This window comes from Delphinapterus leucas, chromosome 9 (assembly GCF_059928025.1).
Source record: "Delphinapterus leucas isolate spDelLeu-1000000601 "Yukka" chromosome 9, BTC_Dleu_Yukka2, whole genome shotgun sequence".
NCBI lineage: Eukaryota > Metazoa > Chordata > Mammalia > Artiodactyla > Monodontidae > Delphinapterus > Delphinapterus leucas.
Genome location: NC_143137.1, coordinates 55,775,067 through 55,787,803, shown reverse-complemented (window position 1 = coordinate 55,787,803; position 12,737 = coordinate 55,775,067). Strand labels below are relative to the sequence as shown.

Here is a 12,737-nt window from a genome sequence, read left to right as displayed (position 1 = left end):
GTTTGATCCCTGGTCAGGGAACTAGATCCCACATGCCACAGCTAAAAGATCCCTCATGCCGCAACTACAGATCCCGCATGCTGCAACTAAGACGCAGCGCAGCCAAATAAATAAATAATAAATAAAATTTAAAAAGTCAAACAAAAATGACTTAGAGCCTTTATGAATTATTTAATTCAATATGACATTATATTCTGTAGCACAAAGCTAATCATTCTAGTTAATAACAAAACGTCATTTTGGGCAAAGAAAAACCCAATCTATGGGTGCCATCATCATCACATCATCATCACCAGTCTTATTTTAAACAAAGATCTTTTCTTTTTCTTAATTTTTTTTTCTTCTTGGCCAAGAGGCATGTAGGATCTTAGTTCCCTGACCAGGGATGGAACCTGAGCCCCCTACAGTGGAAGCACATTTTTTTTTTTTTTTTTTACATCTTTATTGGAGTATAATTGCTTTACAATGGTGTGTTAGTTTCTGCTTTAGAACAAAGTGAATCAGTTATACATATACATATGTTCCCATATCTCTTCCCTCTTGCATCTCCCTCCCTCCCAACCTCCCTATCCCACCCCTCTAGGTGGTCACAAAGCACCGAGCTGATCTCCCTGTGCTATGCGGCTGCTTCCCACTAGCTATCTACCTTACGTTTGGTAGTGTATATATGTCCATGCCACTCTCTCGCTTTGTCACAGCTTACCCTTCCCCCTCCCCATATCCTCAAGTCCATTCTCTAGTAGGTCTGTGTCTTTATTCCTGTCTTACCCCTAAGTTCTTCATGACATTTTTTTTTTAAATTCCATATATATGTGTTAGCATACGGTATTTGTCTTTCTCTTTCTGACTTACTTCACTCTGTATGACAGACTCTAGGTCCATCCACCTCATTACAAAGAGCTCAATTTCGTTTCTTTTTATGGCTGAGTAATATTCCATTGTATATATGTGCCACATCTTCTTTATCCATTCATCCGATGATGGACACTTAGCACAGCGTTTTAACCAATGGACCGCCAGGGAAGTCCCTAAACAAAGATCTTGTTTACAAAGTTTAAGTTAAGAAGACATGCCAACTGACAGGTAGAGTCTTAACTAACTATGAGGTAACATTTCACTGTATTAAGAGTGTATCAATTCTACTTCATACCCATTAGGATGGCTACTAGTTTTGAAAAACAACAGAAAATAACAAGTGCTGGGAAGGATGTGGAAAAACTGGAACCCTTGAGCATGGCTGGTAGGAATGTAAAATGATGCAGCTGTTATGAAAAACACTTTGGTAGTTCCTCAAATAGTTTCAACAGAACTGAAAACAAGGACTCAAACTTTTACACCAATGCTCATAACAGTATTCACAACAGCCAAAAGATGGCAACAACTCAACTGTTCACTGACATATGAATGGACAAACAAAATGTGCTATATACACTCAATGGAATATTAGCCATAAAAAGGAATGAACTTCTGATACATGCTATAACATGTAATGAATTTTGAAGACATTATGCTAAGTGAGATAAGCCAGACACCAAAGGACAAATATTGTATGACTCCACTTATATTAAATATCTAGAATAGGGAAATTCATAGAGACAAAGTAGAATAATGGTTACCAGGAGCTGGGGTCGGGGAGGGAGAATGGGGAGCTATTGCTTAAATAGTTGTGGAGTTTTTATTTGGGATCATAAAAATGTTCTAAAATGGATAGGGGGTGATGGTTGCACAACACCGTTAAGGTACTTAATGCCATTGAATTGTATACCTAAAAAATCACTAAATACCTGGAAAGAATAACTTAATTTTCTTAAATTTCTGACTTATTACCAAATCTGGCATTTGGGAAACCTTTTCCATAACTGTGGTTTTATACAGCTCCTTAGTAACTTAGTGATATTTTAATGGACATTAATAAAATATTGCATTGATTAAAAGTAGAAGTAGATAGCATCTACAAAGTAGATCTTTCAAAGTAGATCTTTGAAAACTAACACATCAGAGAAAATAAGCCTGAACTTCTCCAAAGTACAGTACAGTGATGACAATGCTATCAGATGTAACAGGTGACTGATAATCCGGATTATGCCATGTGTAGGAAGACAGAGTATTCTGCTAGAAATAATGAAGATACTGGAATGTTCTACAGATACTGGAAAACTAATTTCCTGAAGAAAGCTTTAACCAAGACACCAATGACTGGTAGCAAATACTCTGACAGACAAACTGTAATTACACAGGATAGTGGGAAAAAGCATTCTAGGTTCAGTTATTAAGGGCACAGAACTTGTTGGTGAACAAGTTATAATAGAAGGGGTTATCCTGTGGTGGGAAGGAAAATGCCTACTCCTACCTTCCCTCCCAACAATGAATATATTCAGTTATATCCAAGCAGACATCTCTTGGGGATAGCTCTCAACTGATTCTGTCACACGTAGTTCTTAAAAAGAAGAAACTGTTATTGGCATTTCTTGTGGTTTTTGCAATCATTTTTAGAAAATATTTTTGAACTTTTGGGGGAAAGAAAGAAGAAAACCCTGAATCACATGCTTTTATTTTATAAAGATCTCTCTTGCAAAGCTTCTTTATGCATGAAGCAGACTTTCTTTCTCTTTGAAACACTAGATAAGTAAGGGCAGCAGAATTCTACTTAGAATTTCCTTTTTTTCTTAGAATTTCTGACTATAGGCAAAGCTTTTATACTATATGAATACGAGTAGGAAGCTATGTAAAAACAAAAATTGCAAATTAATGCTTAGAGAGGTGAAGCAATGTAAAAATCCTAGAATATACATATATCATATACCTACATATATCAATCCTATAGCTTAATGAATTTCAAAAATGAAAGGTAATAAAGTTAAGTCCTGAATTTCTATGTCAGAAAATGATGATACTATTTGCTAAGTTATCTACCACCCTTATAATAGGAGAAGGAGTAAATAATTACCAAATGTGATCTTAAATCCATGTGGTCATCCACAGATCCCTTAAACTGGGATAAAATTCCAAGTAGGGCCTGTGATCTTGCCATATAGTTTCCAATGGATACTGAGTATAACCAGCCTGATATTTTGGGGTGTGAGAAAGAGTAGCTGACATATTTTCTCCAAACACTAGACTAGAAAGGTACAGTTTATAGCATCATATATGTTTATTGGCATATATAGCTTTTAGAATCTAATCTACCTTGGTAGGTTTTTCCATTAGTTTCCATATTTTCAGTCAAACCAAACTTACTACTTGCAGCATACAAAGAGAGGTGGGGAAGAATACAAGAAAGTAAAAGCTAATCTACAGTGAAAACTAATAAAAGCTAGGCCACAGAAACCACAGAGTTTAAGAAGACAATGCCAATCACAGATTTTTCTTTTCCTTTCAAAACTTTATTATCCTCAGATCTTAGCAAATGTTATCACCTTCTTAATCTTCTATACATTTTACTAATCTATGTTTTCCATTTTTGTAGCCTCTCCACCAATCCTCTTAATCAGCTTTTTTCTTCCAGGGGTGCTTACCTGAACCAGAGGGCTCAGAAAATGATTTTCTGAAGGATAGTACATAATTAGTACCATTCTAGATGGGGTGCTTTAGGGCACTAGAGCTTAAGTTTCTCAAGAAACTAACTTCAAAGAAGAAGCTCCTTTATTTTCTTCTTTTAATATTCTTACTAATAAAGTAGATTCATATTAATCTAAGGACAATTTATATGCAAACAAGTAAGCTTGTGTGTATTCAATAACTCACTTCTCATTTCTGTTGCTGGATCCTTATCTCTTCTGGTGGGATAGTGAGGTAGAATTAGGACTCAACCATCGAATAGTAAAACACGTAAAACTAAAAATTAGGAATTTGCTTTTTAAATGTTTTGAAAAATTATCTTAAGGCATGTGGATATAATCTATTATTCAGTATTTTGTTGCTATTTTACTTGCTGAACCTGATTTAGCCATGAAAGTAGTAAATGTGGTTTTCCTTTCATTAATCACTATATTCAAGCACTTAGCCAGAAGCCTCGCAAGCTTTTTCTGTAAAGGGCCAGACAGTAAATATCTTGGGTTTTGCAGGCCATATGGTCTCTGTCACAACTACTCGATGCTGTCATAGCCTGAAAGCAGCCACAGACAATAGGTAAACAAACTGGCAATGAGTGGGTGTGGCTGTGTTCTAATAAAACTTTATTTTTAAAAATTGGTGCAGACACTACTTTGCTGACACCTGACCTAGAATTCAGTGCTATATATAGGTTGGCAGTTCAAGAAATATTTTTAGCTAATGATAATGATGATGGGCTTAAGAAATAGACCTTTCACGGCAGGGATATTTCCATAACTGCCTTTTTACTATCTAGCAGTGCTACAGTTTGATTTTGGTTTCTGATAAGCATATGAGTAAAGATTAGAGTTTTATATCTACCTCAAGTACAGTATTTCCTTGCATATGTGATAAACCTGGAAATGAGCAAAAAGCATAACAAATACTATTTCTTCTTCTGATCACTTAATTAACTAAAACAAAAACAGTTATTATAATTGAATAAAGTATAACGCCGATGTCAGACAAACATACAGTCAAGAGACTATACATAGTTACATGGCCTATCCATTACTGATTTATCATCAGTTCATACTAAGTATTTATCAGGCACTAGAAATTAAATAAAACATAAGACACAAACTGGTTCTTAACTGGTACTGTGCATTAGAATCACATAAGAGCTTTTTTTTGAAGCCCCACTCCAAAATCCACTAAATCAAAATATCTCTTGTCGGGGTCTAGAATGAAAATTTGGAAAAGCTGTCTTAATACTAAATTCTGGGCATGCCTGGTTAAGAATCACTGCTAGAGACTTCTACTTTAAGAAACGATGTTAAACTCTAAACATTTTCTAATCTATGGTGAGTAATTTGGTATTAAAGTTCAAGTGTATGGGCTCTAGCACCAAACAGAGCTGGGCTTTAATTCCATTTCTGCCAATTCCTAGCTGCATAACCCTGGGCAACTCCTCTGTGCCTAAATTTCCGTATCTGTAAAATGGGTATAATAATATCACTCCATTCATAGCATTGTTAGGAGAATTCAATATCTGAAAATATTTGGCAAGGTGGCTGGCACACATCAAGCACACAATAAATGTAAACGATCACCACTCTTTACATATTTTTTAATGAATAAGAATGACATCAAAAATACTACAATTTAAAGGCCTGATTCAAAGTATAAAGTCTCTTTAAAAACTGTCAGAAAGGTGATTAGGCTATTCCAACTTGTCTTTTACTGACCAGCAGAAGAGGTGTCCTTTTCCACAGTCCACAGCAGGGGCTCTGAGCAAGGGGAAGCTGAGTGTATCAGACCCAGATGTGTTTGACCCTTGTTTTGTTAGTCTGACTGCTCTTTCACAGCCTGGAGTAGGACACCATTTAATGGCAGGATTATTTTCAACAAAGGCCTGTTTAAACAGCAATAACAAAACATAACAAAACATTTTAACTCTCAATTCTAATAGGGAGTGTACCCCATATGTCAATTTACTTTAAAGCAAAAACAGAGTGAAATAAAAAAACAAAGCGTAGTCAGTCTCAAGAAACACTTAAAATAGTATTGGGATATATAAAATAAGAAGGAAAAATGTGGCAATTACCTTAGTAATGACATGACTTTTAAAATTTATGTTTTCTTTAATCTAAAAACCAAGTAGATGATGATAGAGTAAAAATGCTGTAATTTAAATACAGAAAATGTGTAATTTAAAAATGTTTGCTCATACAATGTGCCACTTTTCTGATGGAAAATAATTTTTATAAATAGAATCTTGTGATTATTAGTTGCATCAGAACAGTAAATTTCTAAATGGTACTCTAATAATACATAAAAATCAATATTATAAACATAGAATTACCATATGATCCAGCAATTCCACTTCTGCATATATACCCCAAATAATTAAAAGCAGGAACTGGGATAGATATTTGTACACCCATGTTCATAGCAGCATTATTCACAGCAGTCAAAAGGCAGAAACAACCCAAATATCCATGGATGAATGAATGCATAAACAAAATGTGGTATATACATTATTGGACTATTATTCAACCTTAAAAAGAAAGGAAATTTTGATACATGCTACAACATGAATGAACCTTGAAGACATTATGCTAAGTGCAATAAACCAGACATATAAGGATAAATATTGTGTGATTCCACTTATATAAGATGCCTAGAATAGTGAAAGACATAGAGACAGAAAGCAGAACAGTGGTTACCAGGGGCTGTGGGAGGAGGGAATGGGAAGTTAGCGTTCAATGGGAACAGAGTTTCAGTTTGGGATGATGAAAAAAATTCTAGACATGGAGAGTGGTGATGGTTGCACAACAAAGTAAAAGTACTTAGTTCACTTAAAACTAGTTATAATGGTAAAGTTTATGTGTATTTTGCCACAATAATAAAAAAAGAAAAATGTTAAAAAAAAAGTCAATATTAAGATGCTTTCTATGTTAAAGAAACAGTAGGACTTCTTTTTTAAAAGTCCATGTATTAGGGTTTAGACCATAAAAAAATCTGAACAAGACAGTTAAAATGTAACTTTTAAATCACACAAAGATTTGCGTATACTTCTGAATAACTCCTGGGTGAAAAAGAAGATGGGGAAAAAAAGATGAAATAAACATTATAATTTGTTTTATGAAACTATTACTTGAAATTAAAAAATCCATAAATTTCCAAGTTGATAATCTTTATTTCTAAATATTTACACTGAGGAGTAAAAATATGTCTTCTGGAAAATTTAAAATAGTTCCTATTTACTTTGAACGTTATCTTGATCAATCAGTTATAAAAGTTCAACATGCAAATCAATGAATAGTTCGGAGCGATAGTTTTATTTTTTTTGTAAACTACTATTATGGCTTTTTGCTTTTACTTCTATCATGATTATAAAATAATGCTTTAGTTTAAAACTTTAATTTAGGCCACCATGCCTTTATGCAGTTTTTCTGACAAAGTCAGAGTCCATTACTTTGTTTTCAAAAATAAAACAAAAAAATTAAAATCTGTTATATAGGTTTAATAAAATTTAAATTTTGGAAATCACACAGATAATTGGCAGCATACCTTAATATCAAACTGTAGGTATCGTTTGTCCATCTCCTTAGAAACTACGCTTTCTATGATATCCACAGGAACAAGTTGGAAGCAATCATATGCAGGGCAGAAAATGTTGTGAGCTTCACCTTCTTGAATTTTCAGATTCAAAAACCTATTAAAATTATCAATTGATAGAAAAAAGGCAAGGATATAATTTGCACATTCTAAGAATTTTTTCTTGATGCTGAATTTTCTGTTAGAGTATAATTAAAATATACCAATGAACAAACTGTGCAATATCAATTGTAATACATTAATTCATATAATTCACAAACACTGAACACTTATTACCTGCCCAACCATTCATTATATATGTATGAATATTTATATACAGATCTATGTTTTATAATTTCTTTAACTTTGTTTGCTTTATCCTCTTTAAAAATTTGAAACAATATATTTAACATTAAAAATAGAAATAAGTGGTTTAGAAAGGTCATATTCAATTCTCAATATTCTACACCTTTAAATTAAAGAGAGCAATGGTACAGAATTAAACCATAGATAATTCAAGAGATTTTTGAGGTGGCATTGGAATACAGCATAACTTTTTGAAGAAAAGGTTTTCTGCTTATATTTCATTTAGACAAATATTAAAATGAGTTTCATGTCCTATTCTAGGCACACTAGTTGAGGTAGTACAGAAAAGGCATCCTGGAAAGTGGCAGGAATCTAGCCCAAGGTGAATTAAGTAGTTAACAGCAAGATTTTTTTTTTTTGATGTCTGATCGTATTTACTTGTTACTCTAAGAACATCTCATTTTTGACTGGACTCAGACTTAGAAGTAGAAGCTCTCAGAGAGGACAGCCTCCGTTTCTTGGCAATCTGTTCCTGGCGTTTTTCTTTGGCCTCCTTCATTCTCTTGGCCAAAAGTTTAGCATATTCTGCAGCCTCTTCCTTATTTTTCTTAGTACGCTGTTTCTTCAGAGCAATTTGCCGACGTCTGTGTTGCAGAACACGTGGAGTAACAAGACGCTGAATCTTGAGTGCTTTGGTCCTAGGTTTCTTACCTTCTTTGTTTAGGGGCTTTCTCACAACATACTGGCGGACATCATCTTCTTTAGAGAGATTGAAAAGTTTGCGGATTCTGCTAGCTCTTTTGGGCCCCAGGCGACAAGGCACAATAGTATCAGTGAGTCCAGGAATATCCTTCTCCCCTTTTTTACAATGACCAAATTGAGAACGCTCAGATTGGCATCCACAATGCAGCCCCGCACAGATTTGCGCTTGCTTTCTCCAGTCCTCCTTGGTCTGTAACAGGAATGCCCCTTACTCAGTAGCAGGCAGACTCGGCCATGGGTCAAGACACCCTGCTTCATGGGGAAACCCTGTTTGTCGTTCCCACCACTGATTCGGACCACATAACCCTTCCATTCTTCACCCAGAGCGTCAGCACCAACTTCTGTGGCCATACACTTCTCATAAAAGGTTCGAAGTTTTCGTTCATCGTCCACTTCAATGAGTTTCTGGCAGCCAGTGGCTGGGAAAGAGATGTTCAGCTTCATTCTGAAGCTGCCGACCGCCTCCGAGGCGCCACGAAAAAGAGCAACAGCAAGATTTTATATTAGAGAATTCCAGGTCTGCCACCAACAAGTTATATGACCTTAAGCAATTCATTTAACTGTTCTGGGCCTCAATTTCGCTATATGTAAAATGGAGATAACAATATGTACTTCTCAGGGTTGTTATACAGATTATATGATATAATGTATGTGAAATATTTACATGGTGCCTGGCACAGAAAAAAGAATTCATAAATTTTAGTGAGGGTTTTATCATTAATATTTCCCATGGAAAAAGAAGAAATAAACTTTTTAAAAATTTTTTATTTATTTTTGGCTGCGTTGGGTCTTTGTTGCCGTGTGTGGGTTTCCTCTAGTTGCGGTGAGTGGGGGCTACTCGTTGTTGTGGTGCACGGAATTCTCATTGTGGTGGCTTCTCTTGTTGCTGAGCATGGGCTCTAGGTGCGCGGGCTTCAGTAGTTGTGGCACGCGGGCTCAGCAGCTGTGGCTCACAGGCTCTAGAGCGCAGGCTCAGTAGTTGTGGCGCACAGGCTTAGTTGCTCCATGGCATGTCGGATCTTCCTGGGCCTGAGCTCAAACCCACGTCCCCTGCATTGGTAGGCGGATTCTTAACCACTGCGCCACCAGGGAAGCCCTGAAGAAACAAACTTTTTTTTTTTTTTTTTGCAGTGCGCGGGCCTCTCTCTGTTGTGGCCTCTCCCGTTGCGGAGCACAGGCTTGGGACGCACAGGCTCAGCGGCCATGGCTCACAGGCCTAGCCGCTCCGCAGCATGTGGGATCTTCCCGGACCAGGGCACGAACTCGTGTCCCCTGCATCGGCAGGCGGACTCTCAACCACTGCGCCACCAGGGAAGCCCGAAACAAACTTTTGAAGTGTGAATTTCCCTTGCCTGAGGAGACATATCCAAAAAAATATTACTAAGAATGATGTCAAAGAGCTTACTGCCTATGTTTTCTTGTAGAAGTTTGTGGTTTCAGGTCTTGCATTTAAGTCTTTAATCCATTTTGAATATATTTTTGTGCATGGTGTGAGAGAGAGTAGTCCAACTTGATTCTTTGTATGTGGCCGTCCAGTTCGCCCAGTACCATTTATTGAAGGGGTCATCTCTTCTCCATTATATATTCTTGCCTCTTTTGTTGCAGATTAATTGCCCATATAAGTGTGGGTTCATTTTTGGGCTCTCTATTCTGTTCCATTGATCTGTGTCTGTTTTTGTGCCAGTACCATACTGTTTTGATAACTGCAGCTTTGTAGTAAAGTTTAAAATCAGGGAGTGTGACGACTCTAGCTTTGTTCTTCTTTCTCAAGATTGCTTTGGCCATGAAGGGTCTTTTGTATGTCCATATAAATTTTAGAATTATTTGTTCTAGTTATGTGAAAAACGTCCTCAACAATTTTTAAAAGTGTAAAGGCATGTTGAGACTAAAAGTTTGAGAATAGCTAACTGTAGAGTTCCTTTTTTCACATAGCAGGGTTCTCTTCCTTATAGCTATGAATAGGTTCCCTGTAAAGTTAGATATAATTTATCTTAATAATTATAGTCCCCTGTCAAAGTGCACAACGTACTTAGACATAGTTACTATATAATGATGTTTTTGAATTTTATGTATTCTAAATACATCAGAGCAGGGTTAACTATCTCTGGGGAATTAAATGACAGAACTGAGAAGACCTCACTGAAGAAAGCATCATCTCTCTGTGAGCCAGTCTACTAATTTTCAGCAACATAGAATTTCTCACTAAATTTAAAAGCAGAACATAGAGTTGATGAATGTTAGTAAAAGAGAGAAATCTGGGGCAAACTTTACCTATATTTTTATCTTGTAGGTCAGCTTCACAGATTATATCGTAAGTTCCCACTGTTTATTATCAAGCTTAGTAAGATGGTAATAACTAACATTTACTGAGTGGTTACTATATGCCAGGCCCTGTTCTAAGCATTTTCCATATATTAAGCCATTTAACAATAAACTGGCAACAATCCTATAAAGTACTCACCACTGTCACCATTTTATAGTTTAGGAAATTGAGGCACAGGAAGGTTACCACTTAGTAAATCAACAACTAATCAGTAGCAAGAAGGATATTCTAGGCTGGGTAGAAAATAGTAATTTCCCTTTCATTTAAGCCCTTGGCATAGATGCTTCAAAGTATCTGTATAGACTGATGAGATAAGGGGGTAGAGAAGAGTAAGATAAATTAAGATGTTTTCAAAACTATCTAGGGACCTTTAAAAATTCTTCCTTGCTTCTTAGACTGAAGAGTTTTTCTATATGCCCATGAAAGGACTGCAATTAATTTTAAAATGGTTTTATTCACATACGAGTCACTCAATCTGGTACTTGTTTTACTGATGCTTGATTTGACAAGAACTACCTGGTAGGAGAGAGGAGGAGTATCCTAGGTAGGCTGATAAGGTACCATGGAAAACAATAATTAGATCTTTCAAATTTAAATCTTACCATTAAGTATGGGAGATGGTTCCTGTGATAGGAGTTTGGAGAGGAAGGTCAAGGAAGTTCAAAAAAATTCAAGTAAATCCCTTAGAGGGGCTCAATTTTCACAGAGAAATCAACATCAACAGTAACAACCTTGGTAGAACCCAGATAATACTTCCTAATATAATACAGTTGACAATTTTAAGCTAAATAAAGTACTAAACCTGTGGAAGATTTTCTGTGCTCAGAACCAGCTCAAAGTTTGCTTCGTGAGTTCTGACCTCTGCCAACTAATTTATCTGTATCAGCTGCACTGATTTGATCCTATCTAATTAGATTCAGAGTAGAGTCTAATCTATGTTTTAAAAAGAACAACCAGATATTCTTACTTATTCTGATTTTTTTTAAAGCAGATTATTTTTCCCTTCCAAATAAATAATGTAAATATAATATACAAATCCATTTATACAAATATAAATCCAAATATAATCTTCCCTTATATCCCAATTTGGAAAACAGATAAAGAAAATGTACTCAAAATGAAACCACAGCGACAGAAAGAAGATCAGTGGTTGCCTACAGATGGGAGGTGGAGGGTGGTGGTGGAAGGATAAGAGGGAGGCGGAAAGAGAAGGGTGGGAGGGATTTCAAGGAGAAATGAGGAAACTTTTGGTGGTAATGGATATATGCATTATCTTGATTGTCATAATGGTTTCATGGGTATATATGTATGTCAAAGCTTACTGAATTATTTATTTTGAATATGTGTTTTAGTGTATGCTATCCATACCACGACAGTTATTAAAAAAAAAAAACAGAAAATTTCCTCAGGTTCTTGCTCTTTCACGCAACATGGTATTCCCTAGTTCCTATACTTGGTTCCTAGTATTCTACGAAAAAGAACAGTTTGAAAGCTTTTTTCTTAAGTATTAGTGATATGCTTTGCTTAGGTCATAATCATTAGATTTACGTGTCTCCAGAGATAACCTGATAACGTATTGCTCATTATATTGATCTTCTTCATTTAGTTTATAAACCTCTCTCAAAAAGTACAACATTAGAGCAACATTAATGGATGGTGAGAAAGTACAAATCTTGGCAAGGTAATGGGAAGGAGAATAGAGATAAACATGAGGAGGAAAATAAAATTTCAGTTTGTAATATAGACCAACCATGCTTAGCAGAGACATCTAACTTTGAATTGATTAAAAAGGAATTTTAAGCGTCCATATTCTTACAGATTTCCAAGGCTATCTGCTTGTCACAAAAAGTTCAGAGAAAGCATAAAAACAAATGCTTAAACAATCTTGGGATATAAGAAACTGATTCTTGATATTGAGGTGCAGCCTTAAAATTTACAATAGATGAGAAAACTTATTTACCTACATCTGCTTTGTTCCCCAAAGTACCTTACATTAAGCAAAATAACCTTAATTACTAAATTAAATAATTTTACTAAATTAAATAATTTTACTAAATTAACAGATAGGAAGATGTCAAAATAAAAACAGAATTCTTTAGTAGTAAAATATAACACATTTGAGTGTAACTCTGAAACCAATATAAATAATCCATATCATTAAATACTGAAAGCAAGCAATTTTATTGCCAAATCAGAGTGCTATCATGCAGTA

At 35.4% G+C, this 12,737-nt stretch overlaps 1 protein-coding gene and 1 pseudogene across 9 annotated transcripts in view; both read right to left on the bottom strand.

Annotated features, from left to right (window-relative positions):
* Positions 1-12,737, bottom strand: part of ANKIB1 (ankyrin repeat and IBR domain containing 1) — a 158,751-nt gene that overhangs the window by 28,395 nt on the left and 117,619 nt on the right. For all 9 annotated transcript variants that reach the window (XM_089917621.1, XM_089917623.1, XM_022585669.2 and 6 more), the window contains 2 exons: positions 7,108-7,252; positions 5,280-5,446 (listed from right to left, as the gene is read on the bottom strand). In XM_089917621.1, the coding sequence (XP_089773747.1) occupies positions 5,280-5,446; positions 7,108-7,252 (312 nt within the window). The remainder of the gene's footprint in view (positions 1-5,279; positions 5,447-7,107; positions 7,253-12,737) is intronic.
* LOC149748414 (small ribosomal subunit protein eS6 pseudogene) lies at positions 7,848-11,037 on the bottom strand (annotated as a pseudogene).